This window comes from Sebastes fasciatus, chromosome 7 (assembly GCF_043250625.1).
Source record: "Sebastes fasciatus isolate fSebFas1 chromosome 7, fSebFas1.pri, whole genome shotgun sequence".
Taxonomy (NCBI): Eukaryota; Metazoa; Chordata; class Actinopteri; order Perciformes; family Sebastidae; genus Sebastes; species Sebastes fasciatus.
Window position 1 is genome coordinate 2,190,756 of NC_133801.1, and position 23,585 is coordinate 2,214,340.

The following is a 23,585-nucleotide window of genomic DNA, read 5'->3' on the forward strand; positions in this document are numbered from 1 at the left end:
AAGCTCACTGACATTTTACTTTTAGAGCAACGCTGGATGAGCTGTGATTGGTCAGGATGACGACACGAGGCTCAGCCGATCACAGTTATTGATTATCAGCGTGGTGATCGGTGACCTGCAGCCTCCAAGCTGATCAATGAGGCCGAGACACGACCTGCTGATGACGACGCTGATAAGCCAGCTAGCTAGCTAGCGAAGCTAGCAGAGTCCTGCTAATGACACCTCCAGCTGTCAACGCGTTAATGACTAATAATAATAAAGACTCCATTTCCCATGGGGCCGCGGGGCTCATTACTGCAAGTAGGGAGCACACACGCTTCTCATAGCCGTCCATCTCTCTCTCTCTCTCTAAACACACACGCACGCTGAAGCTAGCACGCTCTGGTCCCCGGGGACTCAATCCCCCAGAGTTCATAGCAGCGTGCTGAAGCAGGAAGCAGAAGCCATCTGCCGCGGTCCTGCTGTGATGATGCGCTGACGCTTTCACACGTGTGGGTGTGTGTGTATACATGTGTGTGTGTGTGTATACATGTATGTGTGTGTGTGTGTGTGTGTGAGCAGATGGGGAGGTAAATAAAGATCAGGGTGGTGTAAAGGTTGGAGGAGACGGATGTACAGAAAGAAAAAGTTACAGGTTGGAGTGAGTTTGATTTGTTTTTACAGTTTTACATTTCAATTTGAGGGAAGATTTTGAAGCTGTAAAACCCCGTGTTGTGAACGTACAGAGAAAAGAAGAGAAGGAAGACAAACTGGAAGAAAATAATAGTTCCTGGTGACAGGTAAAAAAAGTTTGGGAAAAGTCCGACATACGATGAACACCGAGGTTGCCACTCTCTCGTACTATTCTTTGGTTTATCCATATACACTCACCGGCCACTTTATTAGGCACACCTGTTCAATTGCTTGTTAACACAAATAGCTAATCAGCCAATCACATGGCAGCAACTCAATGCATTTAGGCATCTAGACGTGGTGAAGACGACTTGCTGAAGTTCAAACCGAGCATCAGAATGGGGAAGAAAGGGGATTTAAGTGACTTTGAACGTGGCATGGTTGTTGGTGCCAGACGGGCTGGTCTGAGTATTTCAAAAACTGCTGATCTACTGGGATTTTCACGCACAACCATCTCTAGGGTTTACAGAGAATGGTCCGAACAAGAGAACAGATCCAGTGAGCGGCAGTTGTGTGGACGGAAATGCCTTGTTGATGTCAGAGGTCAGAGGAGAATGGGCAGAGTGGTTGGAGATGATAGAAAGACAACAGTAACTCAAATAACCACTCGTTACAACCAAGGTATGCAGAATACCATCTCTGAATGCACAACACGTCCAACCTTGAAGCAGATGAAGACCACCCGGTACTAGCAAGGTGTACCTAATAAAGTGGCCGGTGATGAATTACTGTAACTCAGTCTGGGCGAGTACTCATCCCACTAAACTCGTCCCTATTCTTTGTCTTCAGAAACGAGCATTAAGAATTATTAACTGTGTTCATCAAACTCATTCATCTCAACCTTTGTTTTTCCAGTCCGGCATCCTCAGTGTTTATGAAGTTAACCAACTTCAGGTCACTGTATTTGGGTGCAGCTCTTTGAACAGGACCCTTCCCTCATATTTCCATCAACAGTATTCCTATAAATTCCACAATTATTCGACTCAAAATAACAAACTCAGAGCTCCTATGAGTCGAACATCTCAGTCACAGTTTGGTTTAATCTACCGAGGTTCAGGAACCTTCTACCATCTAAGATTTTAAAGTTGGCACCAGAACAATTTCAGAAAGCCGTTAAAAGGTTTGTTTTAATCCCCCCAATGTTTTCCTTATTCCTACCAAAGATTCAACACGCTGAATCGGCTGAAAAACTTTTCAAATGACAAAAAAAAGAAATATGAATTAGGAGCGTTTCCATCAACTGGTTTGGAGCGAATAAACTGGACTACAGCGTAGTGGCTATAAGGAACGCATGGCTGTGATAAACAGAGTAGAAGAAGAAGTAGAGGTAGCGAACCGGAAACAAAACAAGTCGGCTTGGCCATCTAACCATCTAGAGAGAGAAATGGAGAGCGGTCTTCAGGAATCTGATTTGATAGTTCTTTCATGTCCGCTAGTATTGACCATGTTTCACACTATATACTGTGAATATGTATCCAGGAAGCCGCCGACAGCAGAAGCAGCTGATCAGTCATGTGAGTTAAATGTTCACTACGTCAACAAAGGCGTTTCCATATCCCATTTAGTGCATCAACTTTGACAAAAGAAACACAACTCAAACAAGCGGAACATTTTGCAGATTTTCTAACGAGATACTTCAAAATGCATTTAAAAACATGTTGATGGAAACACGGCTGGTGTGGCGGAGTTTAGAGGTTTGGTAGCGATCCTAAACTCACACTTGATTTGAGGGGGGTGATAACATGCACTGTGCTGGGGAGGAGGATGTTTAACACACACACACACACACACACACACACACACACACACTGAGTGGCAGAGTGGGAGTGTAAGCGTGGCTGTTGAGTAACCTCTCCCCTGGGAACCCAATCAAACACACCCTATAATAGGAGAACTGAGCCTCTGTGTGTGTGTGTGTGTGTGTGTGTGTGTGTGTGTGTGTGTGTGTGTGTGTGTGTGTGTGTGTGGTATGAGAGTATATTGCAGTGTTTTCCAGTGATGTCAGCCTTGTGAGTGTGCGTGGAAGCCCTCTGTGATGTGTTTGGGAGGGCAGAGATTAAGGCAGGCTTTTATTATGTTAATTGAAGAGGATGGAGGAGGAGGAGGAGAGGTGGTAGTGGTGGGGGAGGATGGAGGAGTGGAAGTGATGCTGATGGGTGGATGAACAGAGGATGACAGGAAAGAGATGGAGAGGAGGAGGAATGTTTGTCAGTGGAGGAAGCCAGCATTGATTAAAATTCAGTGGCCACTGTCACTCTATGATTTTAGAACATACGGGTACTTGTACTATTGTACACGGAGCTGAAACAATCAGTTGATTCGTTGAGGAGTTCTGGATCGTTGGTCGAACTAAACAAGCAACTAGAAAACGTCTCTTTGAGCGTTTTAGTTTTGGTCTTGAGAGAAACAATCATTTAGATATATTTTTGTGGTTGAAATGACAAAATGAATGTTCTTCTTGAATGCTTTGTTGATAACTTATTATTAGGGCTGTCAATCAATTAAAATATTCAATCGTGATTAATCACATGTCCATAGTTAATTGGGATTAATCGCAAATTAATCTTAATTTTTTATCTGTTTAAAATGTGCCTTAAAGGGAGATTTGTCAAGTATTTAATACTCTTATCAACATGGGAGTGGACTAATATGCTGCTTTATGCAAAATGTATGTAAATATTTATCATGTCTGTAAAGGGGAGACTCGTGGGTACCCACAGAACCCATTTACATTCACATATCTGGAGGTCAGAGGTCAAGGGACCCCTTTGAAAATGGACATGACAGTTTTTCCTCGACAAACTTTAGCACAAGTTTGGAGCGTTATTTATCCTCCTTCCCGACAAGCTAGTATGGCATGGTTGGTACCGATGGATTCATCAGGTTTTGTAGTTTCATATGATACCAGTATCTTCACTCTGGCTTTAAAACTGAGCCGCTACAACCTTTGGTTTGATCGATTGTGTTAAATAAATTAGTGGTAGTGTATTACGTTAAGGCATTATTATCAGCCCCATTAAAAACATTTAAAAATGGTGAAAATAGAATCAAACATGGAGCTAACTTTAAATAAAAATAAGACTATTTTTCTGAATATATGTTTTAAAATAGATATTGGTTGGGTACCAGTATGAGGGGTAAACCCTTACAGGATTAAATGTCTTCAATTTCCTCTATTTTAGGGCTTTGAAAGGTCTTGAAACCAAACCGGTCTTCTGCTTAATCCATGCTTTACTTTCATCCATACTTTACCAACTGCAGTGTCTGTTTGGATGTAAAATAACTGGGATTCCTGAGTGTTTCATCCTGATGATATTCTGGGAGTTGGGAAGAAGAGGCCACCAACTCCTCCACCTCCTCCTCTCTTGTTTCTCTCCTTTCATCTCCTCTCCCTCTCTAACGGTCGTCCTTTCATAGTCAATGTCGGCTCTTTGTGCGGAGAGGCCTCGCTCCGTCGAGCTGTCAGATCGAGGCTGTTTTTCCTCCAAAAAAACGGCCTGGGTGGGCCGATATGGGCCAAAACAACTGATCTGTCGGGGTGATGCCGAGGCCGGGCGAGCTAAATTTACCCTGCCTGAGGTCATTGGCTTCTGTGCAGCGGCAGATTTAACCAGGAGGACGTTAAATACGCACTTCAGCTATGATCGGGTGTGAATATCCAACCGGATGTTCCACTTCCTTCACCGGGACGTCCCTGACCGTGTCTGCTGGGAACTCTGAGACCGAACCAGACAGTAAACGGGCCATAAAAAACAAAACTAGGAGCTAAAACTAAAAAGCTCTGATAGACGTCTAACAACATCCCAAAAGACTAAAGTGTGTCTCGTTTTTTTTGCCTTCTCTCATCAAGTTTGACTCTACGTCTCTACGACGTGTTTGACGTTACAGGTGGAGTCTGAGAGGAGAAAATGTTTTTGTGATCTGTAATATTAGCGGTATACATCAGGTTTGGGTGTTATGGTGCGTCCACACCAACGTTTTGTGCCGCGCGATTACATACAAAGTCAATGCACAGAGACGGATAGACGTGAATTTGCGCCGGGCAACACGAATGACAACGCGAACGCACGAATTTCGCATCATTATCTTGAGTGTTGATTGAGCAGCTGCAATGTTGGCATAGCCTGACACTGATCAATCCAAACTCCATTCAGAAAACAAGCATTTTAAAAGTTGTTTGCTTGTCGTCATGGTAACAGACCTGACAAAGCATCAATTCAGACTTTTGACTAACCAGCATAATTTTGTAGTTATTTCGGCATCATTTTGATCTGTTTATTACGATTAAATCACAGTTTATTTTGGGTTCATACCTCAGTAGCGACGTGTATGTGAATACAGCTCGCCGCCAGGTGATGTTATGAACCCAGACACGACGGCGTTTGGTTTTCTGTCGTATCTGGGACTTCACCAACATGTACAAAGCAGCAACAGTGGCTATTTCTTCCATGATTGATGGAGGAAATGGAGGAAAGAAGAGTTGTTGGAGACAAGCTCCTTCTCCTCTCCGACGCGTGAACACGAATGATACCGGCGGTCCGGCTCACGCGAGTAAAGCGAGGCCGAAAATGTGCTTGGCTCTTGGTGTGAACACAGATTTAGTCTTCCAGAATCAGAGCGAGAGCGTTCACTGCTCTCATTTTGAAACTGACAAAGAGGAAATAAATTGGACGTGGCATTGGGACATACATTTTTTCTGGGAAACAAATAAACTTTCTAAATGAAGTAGATGACGGAGATCACGAGAAATAATTACACTTCATCTTGAAATAAAATAAATCCTTTTAAAGTTGTTATTTAGCGTTTTGGAAGAAGAGACGCATATTCTGACGGTGAAGAAATTCATTTTAAAGTTTCTGTCGCGTGTCGCGGAGGGGGTGAAAATATTCCCTTTTAAAGCAGCAATAAAGCTGAAAACGAGGGATGAAACAAAGAAAGAGAGGATGTAAACAAGCTGACCAGTTAAGGAGAGAGAGAGAGAGAGAGAGAGAGAGAGAGAGAGAATGAATGAAGGAGGGAGGGAGGGGCTGAAAAAAATAATGAGAGAAGAGAGAAGAAAGAGGAAGGATAAACAGAAAGAGACGGTTATGAATGCAGCGTAGAGGAAGAGGAGGAGGTGAAGGGAGAGGGGAGGAAATAAGGAAAGAGGGAGGATAAGAATGCAGGATAAAGGGATGGATGAAAGGAGACGAGGAAGGAAGGATAAAGAATAAGAAGGAGGTGAAAAGAAGAGCAAGGAGAAAGTAAAAGAGGGAGGAGAAAGAAAAGGAAGCATAGGAGGGAGAAAAGGACAGATGCAAGGGAACGAGAGAAGGAAGGAAAAGGACAGATGCAAGGGAACGAGAGAAGGAAGGAACAGGACAGATGCGGGAGGAAAGGAAGGAGGAAAGGGGGACGAGTGAGGAGAAAGAAGGCTAAAAGGATGAATGAAAGGGAAGGAGAGGAGGAATAACAAGGAGAGGAAGGAGAACGAATAAGGAGGCGAAAAGGAGAAAAGGAAGGAGTAAAAGAGGAAGGACACAGAAAAGGAAGGATGGGAGGGAGAAAAGGACAGATGAAAGTGGACGAGAGAAGGAAGGAAAAGGGAGAAAAGGACAGATGAGGGAGTACAGGAAGGAGACGAGGACAAAATGGAAGATTTAAAGGAGACAAAGGAGATAATGAAAGAAAGATATTTCATGAAAGGAGGGAGGAGGAAAGAAAGAAAGGATGAGTGAAGGAGAAGAACAAGGATACAAGGATGGATGAAAGGGAAGGAGAGAAAGATAAAAAGGTGTGGAAGCAGAGGAGGAAGAGGACGAAGAAGAAAGCATGGAAAGGAGAAAACATGAGAAAGAAAAGAAGGGAGAAAAACGAGGGATGAAGTGAAGAGGTAAAGACGGAGGTGTGGAGAGATGGATGGAGGGGCCTCCGTCCCAAACAAAAGCTGTGGTCAGGCTCAGCATCTGCTTCACAACAACACCCCTCCTCCTCCTCCTCTCGTCAATCGCTTGTTTTCTCTCCGGGTGACAAACGGCGGCGTGGCGCGGCCTCTTTAATGTGTGGACCGCGGTGTGTGTGTGTGTGTGTGTGTGTGTGTGTGTGTGTGTGTGTGAGTGAGTGTGTGTGTGTGTGTGACGGGCCTCTAGGGAGTGTGTGTGTGTTAAAGCAGCAGCAGCGGTGAGCTGGTTTCATGTTCCACATTTACATTTAGAGATAAATGACTATATGATAAACACACGCAGAGACTCTTAAAGTGATTAAACTAAAGGCTTCATTAGGAGCTCAGAGTCGACGTCACAGACGAGAGAGAGGTGGACGGCTGATTATAAAGACACACACAAGTTCTTCTTGTGCTCAAGAGTTCACGTCTTTACAGCCAGAATGTTCATTTGTGTTGAAAACATGTCTAAAATACGGACAAAGGACAAAGTTCATCAATGTTAAAGTCGGTCTTAAATTAACACTCAGTCAGTCAGGGTTTACATTCCTCCTATTCATAGTCGAGTCCAAAGGTTTGTGTTACGAGGCTTCGGCAGGTTTGTTTTACAAAATAGTTTTGACATTTTTCACTTTTTTTTAGACATTTTTCAGACTTTTTTTCAGACATCCTGGATGCACCAATTTCAAACGGTAAATATTGTTAAGTTGCGGCAAGACTCACTTCCGAGAACCGAACAATGTCTGAGAAAAAAAAAACAAAGCTGTCAAAAATATTTAAGTTGTGTGAAAGAGACGAACAGCATCGACCTGGCGGCCGGGGCGATGCAGAAATATGAAAACAACAGTTTCTATGTTCATATGAGCCTGTTCTTTAAGGTTAACTTTATTAGCAGCATTAACGCCTTTACAGACTGCAGTGTTTGTTGTTGTTGGGGCTGTGACAAATAAACAACACAAAAATGCAGATGCAATGTCTAGACTTATATGCCTGAGGCTTTTATTGTGAAAGGTAAGAAGGGAAGGAGTGGATCTGGTCCTTTGCCGAGGTTGAAAGGAGTTATAAAGTATTGGTTCGGACTACGGAGCTTCCGTGTTGTTATTTCATAATCCTTATAAACATAGCCACACCGTGATTGGTTGAGGACTTTATTCGCGGTGTGAAAGCTCAGAATAATCTACCTTATTCCAGAAAAAAAACTACATTGATTTTCTTTGCCCCATAATATTTACATTGTGTATGAAAGTATTCATGACAAAAACAACTGTTCATATTAATCGCACGGTGTTTAACGACCTTCAGAGGAAATCCACCTGATTGAAAGCTCAGAAAAAGCTAATAAGTGCACCTTGCATTGACGTTGTTCTGTATTTTTTTTTGTTTTTGCATCATACTGTGGACAGTTAACTATTAAAAATGAATAGAAAATAGTAGAAAACACAGAGTTCTTGTCTATTAGTTATATGTTTAGGTGTGTGTTTGTATTTATCATGTCAGAGAACACACACAGAGCAGATTGGTCAGATAATTGTTGGCCTGGGAGGATCAAGGGGTCAGTGGACATGTCATGAAATCCAAGGGGAGTGCTTTGTGTGTGTGTGTGTGTGTGTGTGTGTGCGTGTGAAGGAGGAGGTGTCACATTTCCTGGTTGCTATGGTATCTGACGCTCCTCTGCATCACGCACACGAATGCCGCCACTTGGCACGCAAACAGAGTCTGTAGCCAAACACGTCCCATTAGACCCATTCATTCATCAATCCCTCCATCATCCATCCCTCTGCTCGCCGTCTGCTGCTCCCAGAGGAGCAGGAGGAAGAGGAGGAGGAGGAGGACGATGGCAGAGGGGGAGGATGGGATGAAGGAGAGGATACTGGAAGAAGAGGATGAGAGAAGAGGAGGGATGAAGAGGAAGATGAAAAGGAGGAGAGGATTGAGAGGGATGGAGGAGGACGAAGAAGAAAGTAAGGGATGGCAGAGAGGGATGATGGATGGAGGAGAGGATACTGGAGGAAGAGGATGAGAAAGAGGAGGAAGACAGGATGGAGGAGAAGAGGAGGGATGAAGAGGAAGATAGTAAGAAGGAGAGGATTGAGAGAGATGGACGAGGAGGAGGAAGAAAGCAGGAGGTGGCAGATGGGGAAGATGGGACGGAGGAGAGGATACTGGAGGAAGAGGACAAAGACAGGATGGAGGAGAAGAGAGTGAATAGGTGAAGATAAAAAGGATGAGGATTGAGAGGGATGGAGGAGGAGGAGGAGGAGACAATTAAAGGGATGAAGGAGTAGAGATTATCCATCGTTGCTCCCTGAGGGATGATGAACTTTTACCCCGGTCTCTAAACTCATCAGGGAATATTTGGCCCCGGTCCCTAAGGTCCCTAAGGTCCCTCAGAGGTCCCTCAGAGGTCCTGATTGGCCCTCTGAAGAGGGCTGATGGGAAATGTTACAGAGATCTGAACCACGTACGAGTCAGCAGCTAATAATCATATATCAATATCATTTATCACCTTTCAGTGAAATCTATATGTGATGACGATGTGATACTATGAATTCCTAAATTCCCTGATTGAAGTTTGTCCAGATGCAAAAAATATAACCAACCAAAAACTCCATACTTGAGTTGATTCACAATAAAAGACACAATTATCTATTTCTCCGATTAATCCATTAATTGTTTGGTTTGTAAAGTGTCACATCATAGTGAGGGATGTCTTTTATTAGAGGTAACATCCACAGATGTCTGTGTTTTGTCCAACCAACTGTCCACAACCCAGACATACGCAGTTAGCAGCAAACGTTTCCAAGTGAGAAGCTGGAAGTAAGAAAGGTTTGGCATCTTGATTTTTGAATGCAATATCCAGAAGTAACAAGCTAAACGTTAGGCTGCAGACAAACTCCACCGCGGTCACATGACACAACGAGGCTGTAAAGGAGTACGAGTCGGCATGATGACGTTTAGTCGTCTCATTAAGCCGCTTGTTAACAACCGCCTTTTTTTTTTTTTTTTAAAGTTATTTTTTTGGGGGCATTTTCCATTTTTATTGACAGGACAGTGGATAGAGTCTTGAAAGGGGGGAGAGAGAGAGTGGATGCGGAAAGGGCCACAGGCCGGATTCGAACCCGGGCCGCCGCGGTCAGGACCAAGCCTTGATACATGGACGCCCGCTCTACCAACTGAGCTAACCCAGGCGCCCTAACAACCGCCTTTTTGAAGACACGTAAAAGCTTCAAAATGTACGAGTGGGATATTTACTAACGTGTTTTAAGTAAACGTTAAAATCTCTTCAGCTTCTATTATCCACAGACGTTATTTCAGACATCTAACTGACAATTTAAAAACATCCAAATAACCCATTGACTTCCACACGAGGGAACAGGAAGTGCTAAAATGATAACTCATTTCAGGGTTTTAGCGCTTTATACCCGGCGGCTTCTGTCAACGAGCTGTCATCAGTCTGTGCTCTCTCGGCGCGGCTCAGTCGATGTGACGCGTCCTCCTCTGTGCAGAGGATTGTGGGTAAGAACAGCCAGAAAAGCATGCCGGCTTGCGTACTGCAAAATGTGACCAGATGCAGGAGGACAGCGTGGGAGGTCGGCGTCTAACGGAGCATACTGGTGTGTGTGAGCAGCAGCTGTGAGGTTTCCATCCGGTCGATCTGACGGGACAGAACTCTCCTTTTAAACTAATTCTGATCGCCTGCTGATACCAATAATCCCTTCGTCAATACCTCTGTGTCCCCCCCCCCCCCCCCGCGCCCACATCCCTCCTTCTGTTCATCCATCCATCCATCCATCCATCCATCCATCCATCCATCCATCCATCTATCTATCTACACATCACCCCATCCTCTCCTGTCTGTCCTCACCATGACAATGTGGCAGCCTGGAGAATAACACTTCTCAATCACTGCCAAAGACATCAAGAGCTCCCAGCAAGCATGCTGATGCTGCAGGAACCAACGCACGGGCATCGATCGCAGGGACGTCCCACACCAATACACATGGACGTACTGAGGAGAGATGCTGGACAGTGCTGGCTTTCCGATAGTTGTATTATCACTCTTTCCATCCACCACTATTGGTTTTGTGTTATCAGCCCTACTTGTATTAGTTATTACAGCTGCTAGACTGCTATTGTGGCTGCTTCTATATCTCTCTCTCTCTATCTCTCTCTCTCTCTCTCTCTCTCACTCTCTCTCTCTATCTCTCTCTCTATCTATCTATCCCCCCAGCCGGTCTCGGCAGATGGCCGCCCGCCCTGCGCCCGGTTCTGCTCCAGGTTTCTTCCCAGTAATCGGGGAGTTTTTCCTGGCCACAGTGCGCTTGGTGGATCCTGTTGGGTCTCAAAACTATGGTGTACGGTCATAGACCTGCTCTACATATAAAGCGTCTTGAGATAACTTCTGTTGTGATTTGACGCTATACAAAAATAAATTGATTTGATTTGATTTGACCAGACTCCATTCACTTTTCCTCCCGTTTTAATTTTAGCCTCAGCATTGGTGAAAACCAAAACAAGCTGCCGGCTGTAAACAACACATTAGCTTTATGAGCGGAGGACCTCGGGGAGGGACCAGGACAGAGACGGAGACAGATGGACAGACAGACAGATAGAGACAGACAGTAATAAAGTTACAGACACAGTGGGAGGGATGAGGAGTCAGGAGAGGACAAAGTGGACCTCGGGGAGTGTTTTATGATGGATGGATTCAGGAGGAGGGATTATCCTCTGGGGACAGAGAGTTATTGATGAAGTGATTATTGGAAGCAGCAGGCGATCAGAACTCGTTTAGAGGGGGAGTCAAATCACAGCAGATCTATCAGATTAGTTTAACATCATCTGGACTCATCTTCATCATCATCATCATCTTCATCACAAGAATCTGTGTTGATGTTCCAGCTCATCATTGAACACTGATTTGTTGCTGATGTTGTACATTACCACGTCTTTAGTCTTCTAAGATCATAAGTCTATCTGAGTTTTATACATTTGTACATAAAACACTTATTCCTGTCTGTCCATCCAGAGAGAGGGATCTCTCCTCCGTTGCTCTTCCTGAGGTTTCCTCCATTTTTTCCCTATTAAAAGCCGGGTTGTCGCAGTGACCGCGCTATTGACAAGCCAGCCGCAGGGGGGCGGCTAGCAACCGCCACGGTCACGTCTTTTCTGTTGTGAATTCTTTGCAATGAGAGCATCGCATATTTACGCTAGACTACAAACGCAGGTACTTCCCGGGGCCGTGGCCAAAGTGTCACCGGGGCGGACTGTCCTCAGTGCGACCCAACCGCGTCGTGTCCCCAGGGCGGGGCTCGGCCCACATAAAAGGCACCAGGGGTCTGCGGCGATGTCTGCAACCCACCCGACCCGTCTTGAAACACGGACCAAGGAGTCTAACGCACGCACGAGTCAGAGGGTGAAGGCAAAACCCCGTGGCGCAATGAAAGTGAGGGCTGGTGCGCGCCACCAGCGCGTCTCGCCCGTACAGTCAGGGAGGTGGAGCGTGAGCGCGTGCGATAGGACCCGGAAGATGGTGAAGACAGGTTAACGTCACGCTGCCGTAAAGTGGTATCGGAGCCGCTTTACGAGTACATGAGCACAGTATCTGACCCGATACTGGTATCGGGTATCGGTGCATCACTAATACAGACATTCTTTAAGTTTTTATTTTCTAATTCCATTTTATTGTCCTCTTTTTTCGTCAACGATATCATATGGAGATTTAATCACAATTACTGTTAAATGAAGTTTCATCTCATCAAGTGAGGTTTTAGTTTTTTTGGGCGTTTTATCACATTTTTTACCAACTAAATGAACACAAGAGAAAAACTCTCCAATATGAGAATGTGACTCAAAGTTACTTTGAATCAGAGGAAGTTTAGTTTGGTTTTCTGTCCTTACGTTATGAGTGACCTCTGACCTCCTTCATCTGCTGATTCTCTTTCTCTGGATAAATAACCGTGAATGACAGTGTGTGTGTGTTTGTTTTGGGGTGGTCAGATGGGCAGTTTGGGGGGGATGAATGATGGGATAGGGGCATATGGGTGGTTGGTACACACACACCAGTTGGCAGTGCCACCGAGGCTCTGTGGACTGATCCATCATTCAAACAAACACCGACATCAACATACACACACACACACACATGTCGCTGCTTCTGCCAGGGTGTCAATAAAAACACACATGTTCAGTAGAAGATGGAGGACTCATATGGTCCGAGGCAGCGTGAATACAACACACACACACACACACACACACACACACACACACACACACACACACACACACACACACACACACACAGTTCAGTCAGTCTGCTGCTGGTTGTTTGGTGTTTTCACATCGAGTCTCCTCTAAACATGATTCATTCTTTAGTCATATTAATGTCAGAAAATAGTGGGATAAATTCAGATTACAAGTTGCTTATCTTGTCGTTTTAGGTCCGATTCAAAAATATCTTTTGGAGAAACATACTGAATAAACAGAGTTTCTCTTTCTGCTGACTGACGCCATTTTGGACTGAAAACACCGATGAGTCTGAGGATGTATAACGAGACGTCTGTCAATCAGAGGATCGTGTTTTTGAGTTCACAGAGTGAAGAATAGATAAAAAGGGAATTTGACACTCACCTCTGTCGAACTCGTCTGGAATCTGTCAGGGAGGCAGAAAGATGAGAACAGTTATTAGAAATCTGAACAGCTGGCTGATAACCAATCACATCCATCAATCAATCAATCCGTCAGTGTGTGGTGTTGACAGTAAACGTGTCGGCATCTCATCAGGACCTATCGGTGCGCGTGATGTGACGACTCGGGGTTTTACATTTGCGGTGACGACAAATAAACTACAAATCAATCCCACTCTGCCATCGATGGTGAAACAGACAGAAATCAATCATTCAATGAGAGGCTGGAGGGCAGCATGTGGCACCGTGGGGGGGTTAGACTGTTTTATACAACAAACCACTGAGAGATGATATCAAGAAATGAATCATCAGATTCATGAAAATAATGTGGAGACGCAGCAGCCGTCATAAACAAAAACATTTTAGAGAAGCATTTAGAGCAGAAGGAGGAGGAGGAGGAGGAGAAAAAGAAAAAGAAAAAGAAGAAGAAGGACGATGAGAAAGAAGAAGGAGAAGAAGGAGAAGAAGGACGATGAGAAAGAAGGAGGAGAAGAAGAAGGAGGAAGAGCAGAAGGAGGAGAAGAAGAAGGAGGAGAAGAAGAAGAAGGAGGAGAAGAAGAAGAAGAAGAAGGCGGAGGAGCAGAAGAAGGAGCAGAAGAAGAAGAAGGAGAAGGAGAAGAAGAAGAAGAAGGAGGAGGAAGAGAAGAAGAAGGAGGAGCAGAAGGAGAAGAAGAAGAAGGAGGAGGAGCAGAAGAAGAAGAAGGAGCAGAAGAAGAAGAAGGAGAAGGAGAAGAAGAAGAAGAAGGAGGAGGAAGAGAAGAAGAAGGAGGAGGAGCAGAAGGAGAAGAAGAAGAAGGAGGAGGAGGAAGAGAAGAAGAAGGAGGAGCAGAAGGAGAAGAAGAAGAAGGAGGAGGAGCAGAAGAAGAAGAAGGAGCAGAAGAAGAAGAGGAAGAAGAAGGAGAAGGAGAAAGATTTGAAGAATCAGGAAGACAAAATGAGACATTGAGGAAAGAGGAGGAGAAGCAGTAAAAGTAAAGTATGAAGGAGGAAGGAAAGAAGCAGAAGGAATAGCAAGAGGAAGAGGGAGGAGGAGACGGAGAGGGAGAAACATGGATGAAGGAGGAGGAGGAGAAGAAGCAGGTGATGCAGGAAGGTGATCAGTCAGAGAAGGAGACTGTGGGACCGACAGAGCTCACAGCTCCGGTGTCTGACTCCCCCTGGTGGCCGTGACGCAGAACTGCAGCTGGATTTACCAAACACACTCTGACTGACTCATCATCATTCATTATTTATGATTTCCAGTATTTCACCTGCTGGGCTCTTTATAAACAGAGAGGTGAGAGGCAACTATAATGTACTCATCTTTAGTGAGTGACCAAACTTCCATAAAAACATTAATAAAATGACAAAATACAAACAACTATCAATAACTCCCTTCTGTCTGAGTGAACAAAGTGTGCACAAACATGTACTACGTGTACTACTCGGGATAGAGGACTTACTGAAGTTGAAATGTATGAAAAGTTCCTGAATAAAACATCTGGAAAAGTTCCTTCAGTTGAAAAACTCCTCAAACGAACACATTAGATCCTCAGCTAAGACTTATAATAAATCCCTTAACTTTACAACGAGCTGAAAACAGACGACAACGCGACTCATTTTAATTTAAAACATCAAGTGTCAGGAGGGAGAGAAGGAGCGAGAGCGCTGTACGAAACGTCTTCTCGCCAACACTGCCGGAGCGTTGAACAGAGGTCATTAGAGGGGAACCAGATGCTAACATACGGGGGTGAATTGATGTCAGGAACACAGCTCAGCTGCTGGTGGGTCAGCGTGGACCGACGGAGGTGTGAAACAGGCCGTTAAACCTCATCGACACCTCGGTACGACTGCTGCTGCTGCAGCCTGGGAGAGCAGGAGGGGGACCGGTTCCCACGAGGACGTAAAATACTCAACTATTACATTATAAAAGTAGAGGCCTACAGCAGGGGAGTCTGTCCTACGGGATTTCATCTGTGACACAAATACGTCACCGAAAGAGAACATGTAAAATAAGATATCCTTATAAGCGTCGTTGGAGAGAACAACGACTGTTTTGTTGTGCATATCAAACGACAAATAAAGACTTGAACTTGAATGTTCTCCCTGAGTCAACAGCTGGAATCTGGGAACACACATTGTTTTAATCAATCATTCATCTTATTGTGGGGTCGCTGTGACGCTCCGCCCTGCAGAGACTCCACATGTGCACCATCATCCAACCATCAGATAACATGCATCGATGCCGACTTAACCAGCGGACCTTACCGACGACGTGCAGCGCCGTTTAGTGTTCGTCACGGAGCGCGCTCCACAAACATACGCTACAAACATTTACTGTAAACTGCTCAAAATAAGAGAGACATTCAATTACATCTACTTTATCGTCATACAGACGTTAAAAACTTAAAGTAAATAGGTTGTATTTAGGATCGAATGTACCCTTTAGACTAGAACACAGTAGACATGTTCATTAGATTGTTAAGTGTTGTATATTTATACATATGTAATATGCTTTACCCCTATCAGCAGCTATAACACCATCATTTATTATCATTATTATTCAACTGTGCAATACTGATTTAACAGTGCAATACTTTTATGCCATAATTCAGCTCTGCAATAATCTGGTTTACTTATTCTTAATTATTTTTACACACTTAATTCTAAATCCTATTTTTCAGCATTATTATTTGCACTGTTTTTATACATATTTATTATTTATATTTTCTTCTTTCTTAATATATCTAGGCTAGAATAGATAAAATATATATATCATATATGATATATATATATATATATATATCATATATGATATATATATCATATATGATATATAATATATAATACATATATATATAATATATATATAATATATAAATATATATATATATATATATACATATATATATATATATATATACACATACACACTATATATATATATATATATATATATATATATATTCTAAAATGGGAGCAAAACGTAACTCAATTCCCCCCCGGGGATCAATAAAGTATTTTTGATTCTGATATTTATTCATTGCCAGAGAGGGAAGTTGGTCCCAAAGCTTGTTGCTGTATTTAAATCCCCCCACCTTGAAGAAGAGAGCTTCATTGAGCTGTGAGTTGGAATAGTGGAATAGGGCCTTTATCACACCTCGCTGACACAAGTGTGCACTTTGAAGAACAACAAATGTCCAGTTCTGACAGATAGAAAGCTTAAAGTTGAGACAGGAAGGTGAGAGAAGTGTGCCGTCTCAACACCTCTTACAGTGAACCACGGGACACGACTAAACTAAAGAAGAAGAAAAGGACCTTCCATAATCTGTTAAACCACAAACATGTCACATTACTACAAATTCAATAAGAGCAGCTGACAAATAACATCATGTCATTTATGAACATGTTGGAACCAACCATCCTACACTACAGCGCTGCAGGTCAAACAACTTTACATATTCCACATATGCTCCTGGTGCAGTTTGTAAACCAGTTTAGCCTGATCTGGTTCTCCCCTCATTCACACCTCAGCACTGGAAACTAAAGTAGTTCACTCTGCTGGATGTTTGTATTTCACTAGAAACAAACACATTCTGTTTCATATATGTTGTTTTGTTTGTCACATATTTAATTTGCAGGATAAGTCCAAAAGAAGAAAACCATATTTGTTTTTTTTATCTAAAAATAGTTTATCAAATACATTTGCACGAGATTGTACGAGATTACGATACATTATATATGAAATATCACAATATAAAATACTAAAACACTGTGACCGGATGAGTGCACGTTGCTCATTTCCACTTATAGAGCCATATGAATTTATCACACTTCAAAAGACACTTAAAGCTGCAACAATTAGTCGATTCATTGACTAAATTAATCTGCAATTATTTCAATAATCGATTAATCGTTTTAAAATGTGACAATTCCAGCTTCTCAAAAGGAAGACTTTTCGCTCGTCTTACTTTACAGCATATTAAATATTTTTATGGCTGCAACTAACGATTATTTTCATTGTTGATTAATCTGTTGAATATTTTCTGGATGTATTGATTAGTTGTTTGGTCTATAAAATGTTAGAAAATGGTGTTAAATGTTGTTACCAACTCAAAGATATTCAGTTTACTGTCACAGAGGAGTAAAGAAACAAGACAATATTCACATTTAAGAAGCTGGAAGAATTTAGACTTGTTTTTTTTTCTTAAAAATGACTCAAACGGATTAATTGATTATAAAAATAGTTTGTGATTAATTTAATAGTTGATAAATACTCAGTTAACTGTTCTAAAATATGTTGGTGTTTTGAACTGTCCATGACTCTTAGGCGTCGTACACACGGCATGTCTTTTGCGCCCTCAAATCCATTGTTGTCAATGTAGATGTGTGGCAGGCGGCACAAATATAGGAGGAAATAGGAGAGCTACGCCGTCGCGGTGCGGCGCGCTCCGGCGCGCTCCGGCGCGCCTATTTTCAGCTTTTGGAACGCTGCAGTGTGCACTGCATGTCATATGACGAGGAACCAATCACAGCGAGGAGAAGTTTTTTAGCGCAGGGCTACCAAGAGCTTTATGAATCCATCTGTCACATGGAGTATTTTACTGGCTTCACCCGTTCTGACCGAGGACGTCACAACATCCGGTTGAAAGGTCAGCCAGACTGACGATAGAGAAATGGAGCAGTAAAGCTACTGTGAGGGATTTACGCTGCTGGAAATGCATTTATCTGGGGCTTCCTCCTAAATTACAGCAACTTCATCATCATCATTGCAGCGTGCAGGTTTTGGTTGCTTAGTAACGGCAGGCGCAACAGGAGCGCAACCTCCCAAGCACCTTGGATAAAAGCGGCACGGTTGACGTTTTTAGACGCAGCATGTGTACGGGTCCTGACGCATTTTCACCATTTGAAGCTTTATCGCCCAAGAAATTAAAAGATGAATTAAGAAAATAACTGGCATAATCCTAAAATGTCAGCACAGAGGCTTTTGGAAACGGACTTTCAAGTTGAACGTCTGATGAAAGAATCAAACAATTAGAAAGATCTAATTGGATCTCTTCTGACGGCGTCCAGGCTGAGACGTTCCCTCAAGATGAGAGAAGTGTGTCCTAGTTTCCCGTCCCCTCAGACGTCTGAACACAATCAGATGTAAAGCTGATGAGAAGTGTGTCCTTTTGAAGAACTTCTCCTCTATAAGTGTCCTCTCTGACAGCTGGGACATGTGCCCTCTGATGGGGGGAGGAGGAGGAGGAGGAGGAGGAGGAGGAGGAGTGTGCCTCCTCAGCTTTGATCCAGTCTGCCTGTTGGCTAGACAGGATACAGCCAGAGAGGTTTATAACGTGTGAGACCGGGAAGGAGTACAGTACGGAGGAGAGGACGGGTCCTGGTTCCCGCATCCGAACAAAACATCTCTAAAAAAACAAATACTTCACGGCAATTACAAACTTCATCCTGGAATAACATCCATCAGGAAGCGTCTTATTAACAGAAACTGATGGTTGATGTTGTAGGGGGCGCTAGCGAGCCATTTTACAACACCCAACCCCGAGACCCTCAAAATATCAAATGTTTCACCGCGTCTGATAAGTGTGCCAAGTTAAGCAACTTTTGGAGCATGGCAAAGGCCTCAAAAAGGCAATTAATTTGCATGAAAAAGAATAATTACTACAGTTTCAATAGGGCCTTCGCTGGCCCGACGTCGTCGGTGCTCGGGCCCTAATTAGGGCTGTTCTCGGCCAAAGGAATTCTTTAGACGCAATCAGCATGTAAAAAGCATAAAAACGACTAATTGCCTAAAGAAATCTTAGTCGGCTCAGATCAAAACGATTGATTAGTCGGCTAATCGACTAAGAGGGGGCAGGCCTACTTAAAATTGTGATAATTCATCAAAATCACTTTACTCCACTTAAATTGTTGCCAAAGATAAACTGTTTTCTTGAACCAGACTCTGTAAAAAACATTAAATTCTGCACTCCTCAGAGCCACTGGGAAGTCATGGATGACTCGGCTGAGACAAACACGTCACGTCATAAAAATTAATTGAAATTTGGACTCAACTGCAAGTAGAAAGTAGTCTTTGAAGTAAAGTGAAGTTCCCAGACAGCACTGGCACACACCACATGTCACCATCCCGTTTAGCAGATATCCTCTGTTAAGAGTCTCAGGGCGAAGGTGAGATAAGTGTGCACAATACGGCCAACATGAAGAAGTGTGTCGTCTGAGCTGAGCGCTCCTGACAGGACGTCCAGGTGAGATAAGTGTGCTCTTTGAAGGAGGAAGCTGTGAGGAAGTGAACTGAGCCGAGACAAAAGACAGTACATCTTTCCCACAACCACACCTCGTCACACGCCACAGATGGGACCCCAAAACAAGTCAGGGTAGATTGTTCTGGTGACTCTTTATCCTGCATTTTAGTGCCCAATCTGATTCCCATCTCTGCACCTTTTGTTCAAAATAATGGATTTGGACTTGAATCCAGTGACCTCTGATATTCATATTAGTTAGGATCTAAATAAATAATCACATATGATACTTTTTGCATGTGGGGTTAATCTCCCAGAGACCTCTGCAGTTCAATTCTTCTGTCTTTTTGCTGCAGGAGTAAAGGAATTAAAAATCATTTCTCTCTTTCAGACTCTTCTTTCCCGGGCCAACAGCTTCAAACTCTGGATGACAAAGAGCACTTAGCAGGAAGCCATCCTGACACGTTTTGGCTCTTTGGTACCAACAAAAGGACCCTAATGTGAGAGAAGTGTGCCCTTTGAAGTGGCCCGTCTTCCCAGGACAACACCTCCAACAGCAGATCCTGTATGAGAGCTGAGACCAGGACCATAAAACCTGGGACCTCAACTTATCTCAATGTACCAATCTTTCATTTGGATTAAATTAGTGCGGTAGTATTTGACATTGAAGATAATAAATGATAACATCTATGTTATTAATATTTTCTGATGCACAGCAGGCCTTTATTTCTAATTACAGTCAATTATGTAACAATATAATCTAAACTCAAAGGTCCACTTGCTAGCTCTATCGGTCAACAAGCACAAAGATGAAGACCTTGAGATGTGGTTGAAAGCTCCAAAAGCTGAAAGTAATTTAAGATTATATTATTTTATTATTATATCATCATATTGTTATGTAATATTATATTAGGTTAAAATGAAGGTCAAGAATAAACTCCCATGCACAAACACGAAATGTACATTTTTTAAATCAGACTTTTCCATTATGAATATTATACGTTACCGACTGCTGCTACTTAAAGGTGCTGTATGTAACTTTCAGAGAATCCCTGTTATTAATAACACCAGTGGCTGTAAATATGGGAAAACTTAACTTAAAAACATCTGTTTGTAAAGAGACTAAAAGCATGAAAAAAAACATTCGGAAATAGGTGAAAAATATCCAAAAAATGTTGGGAAATTATTAGTGAAAAATATCAAAAAAAAAAAAAAGATGGAAAATTATTAGTAAAATATGTGAAAAAAATAGTAAAAAAAATATGTGAAAATTGTCTGAAAAATATCCCCAAAATTACAGTCAAATATGTGAAAACTAAACAATTTCCTTACAAAGAAATCAGACTACAGGCTGTTAAAGGCAACCAAGAAAGTCGAGGAAGGTCTCAGGTTTTAAGTCACATTAAGGTCTCTACATGTAAATTGTTACGTATAGTACCTTTAGCTGGTGATCAGATCCATAGCATGACTGTTAAATATAAATAAATGTGTCACTGCTTATGTGAGCTGAACTGACGACTGATGATGATTTTACATCTTTAAAATGATAATTCAGATTATTGTACAGTTACAGTTAGTTTCCTTGAAGTAGCACCGGGACATCAGTCAGAGGTACTTGAGAGGACTGGGAGTGCTGGTCATTAGTGTGTGGACGTGGGATAATCGGGCTCTTTGATGTTCCCCGACGTTCCCGACCTCACAGCTCAGACGAACACGACGTCTCATCTACCTGCCGAGTGTGCTGCGACGCCTCGTAGAGCAGCGGAACAACAACGAACAAAAGGTGAGATAAGTGTGCTCCTTCCTTTCCCACAGCGACGGCTCCCCTTCAGTCGTCTGTCCACATTCACACCTCTGGACAGACGGGGACACACCTCACGGCCACCTGTGAAGTGTGTTCCCGTTACAACAGGAAGAAGATCTGCTACCTGTGAGGTGAGCAGGACGCCACCGCACTTCAAAAAGAACGGCTGAGATTCACAGCCAAGTGTCGAAAGTGTGCCGACACTAAACCAGCTCGGCTCTGCTCAACATGTGAATGTCCCTGAACGGTCCTCACTGTGTGGACACAAGCTTTTAAACCACCATCAGCTTACAACACAGGCACTGACAGGTACTGTCGGTGATGTGTGCAGAATCACACCTGGAGGAAGTGTGTGTGTGTGTGTGTGTGTGTGTGTGTGTGTGTGTGTGTGTGTGTGTGACAGTAAAACTCACCACGTGTCCTTGTTCGTCCACTGAATTGGTGCCTAAAAACAGTCAGAAACACAACATTTATCACCTGTGTGGAAACAGTTTCTCTGAAATTTTGCTTTACAGAATAAAAAACAAAACTAATGACCAACAAGTTGTGATGCAAAGATAATGTTCATGTTTAATATTAATATATAGACTACTTATGGCTCTATTGAGGGGATCATAAAGGGTACAGCTGCTTATTGAACTTCAGTACTTTTTTGGTACCAAACAAATAGGGATGCATCGATTCCGACTCAAATAGCTGGATGGGATATCGGTGCCAATGGAGCCGATATATTCATATCAATTCTATGTTTATTAGGGGTGGGGGAAAAAATCGATTCACTTATGTATCACAATTTCTTTTTTACGATTTTGAAATTGATTTTCTTAATGCCAGATTCTGTTACAACAGGAAGAGGATATCCTACCTGTGAGGAGAGCAGAACTCCACCACACATCAGAAAGGGAAAGAAAAAGACGGATGAAATTCACAGCAGCGTGTTGAAAGTGTTCCGACACTAAATCAGCTCAACATAGACTCAAATTTGCTTCATTTGAGTCTATGTGGAGGTAGAAGGAAGTTATCGCTTTTATTGTTGTAGTCTGAGTAACATGACATCATATCCGTTCCGTATCCGTCAACCAAAACAAACCACAGCCGGCTGAGACGACAAACGGTGGAGGGTCAGCGTGGATACGACCTGCACCCTCATGTTTTAAATCCAGCGTGGTAAACACTACACATCCCGTAAAGGATGGAAACACTTTGGGTTTCACACAATGACAGGAAAAGCACAGCTAGATCTGTCCAGATTAAATGAAGTAGTGAATATCCAGTCAGTGTTGCAGTTAAAATTCCTTCATGATAATAACAAGTCGTAACTTCACTCCGAGGTCACAAGCATCAGTGGTGAATCACAGCAATGACTGGACAGAAACTGACAGCGTGATGGTGGAGCGTTTCATTGAGCTGCAAAGTCTCCTTTGTTTGCACAAATTGAAGGTCTCACAATCAACATGTTTTTGGGTAAAACAGCACATTAGTCTCTGGACTAAATCACACCAGAGATTAGTTTACCGGAATATTTGTAGTTTTTTTCTGGCAAAATAATCAGTTTGTCTTCTTCTGTCTGGTGAGTTGTTAACAGACATTTAAAAGGATTTTAAAAGTGACAGCAGTCACTTAAAAGTTTCCACACTCACCGAACAGGTAGACCATGCCGACCGCTCCGCCGACTCCCATGAGCCCGGCGAGCCGTAGCACCATCTTCTTGGCGTAGGCGGTGTTCTCCTTCTGCTTCTTGTCCTCTGGTCCTGTATGTTCTCCTTCCTTCTCGCCCTCGCCTCCCTCAGGAGGAGGCTTGCCCTGGACGAACACAAAGATAAACCATCGTTATTAAGGTCTTTAACAACAGTTCTATAGATATCAAGGACCTGAACGGAGGGGTGAGAATCACCTGATTACAGATCAGATTAACACCTCATCGTTGCTTGTAGGGCTGGAACTAAAGGTTGGCATCATTAGATATTAATCTCTCTTTATTTTGGGATTAACCGAGAGCATTTTAGTCTATGAAATACATATAATAGATCAAATCAAAAGCAAAAAGTGATGTCTTGAAGTTGTTCTAACTTTGAGAACACAAACACAGAGAGGTGCAGACGTGTGTGAGCTTCAATGCAACTTCATCTACCATTAAAACATGTCGCACAACAACAGGTTTCCTTATATTCAGTCCATCCATCAGTTATGTTACAAAAACAACATCACACAGAATACTACATCTACTCTGCAGGACTTTACAAGAGAAATATAAATTATCATGAAACACAAAACATGCAATATTA

At 42.8% G+C, this 23,585-nt stretch overlaps 1 protein-coding gene across 2 annotated transcripts in view; it reads right to left on the minus strand.

Annotated features, from left to right (window-relative positions):
- Window positions 1–23,585, minus strand: part of timm50 (translocase of inner mitochondrial membrane 50 homolog (S. cerevisiae)) — a 41,747-nt gene that overhangs the window by 14,427 nt on the left and 3,735 nt on the right. The window contains exons 2-4 of one of the 2 annotated variants that reach the window (XM_074640990.1): window positions 22,941–23,097; window positions 21,714–21,745; window positions 13,220–13,241 (exon numbers count right to left, since the gene is read on the minus strand). In XM_074640990.1, the coding sequence (XP_074497091.1) occupies window positions 13,220–13,241; window positions 21,714–21,745; window positions 22,941–23,097 (211 nt within the window). Of the gene's footprint in view, window positions 1–13,219; window positions 13,242–21,713; window positions 21,746–22,940; window positions 23,124–23,585 lie in introns of those variants that run through there. The other variant, XM_074640989.1, reaches the window with a different exon arrangement.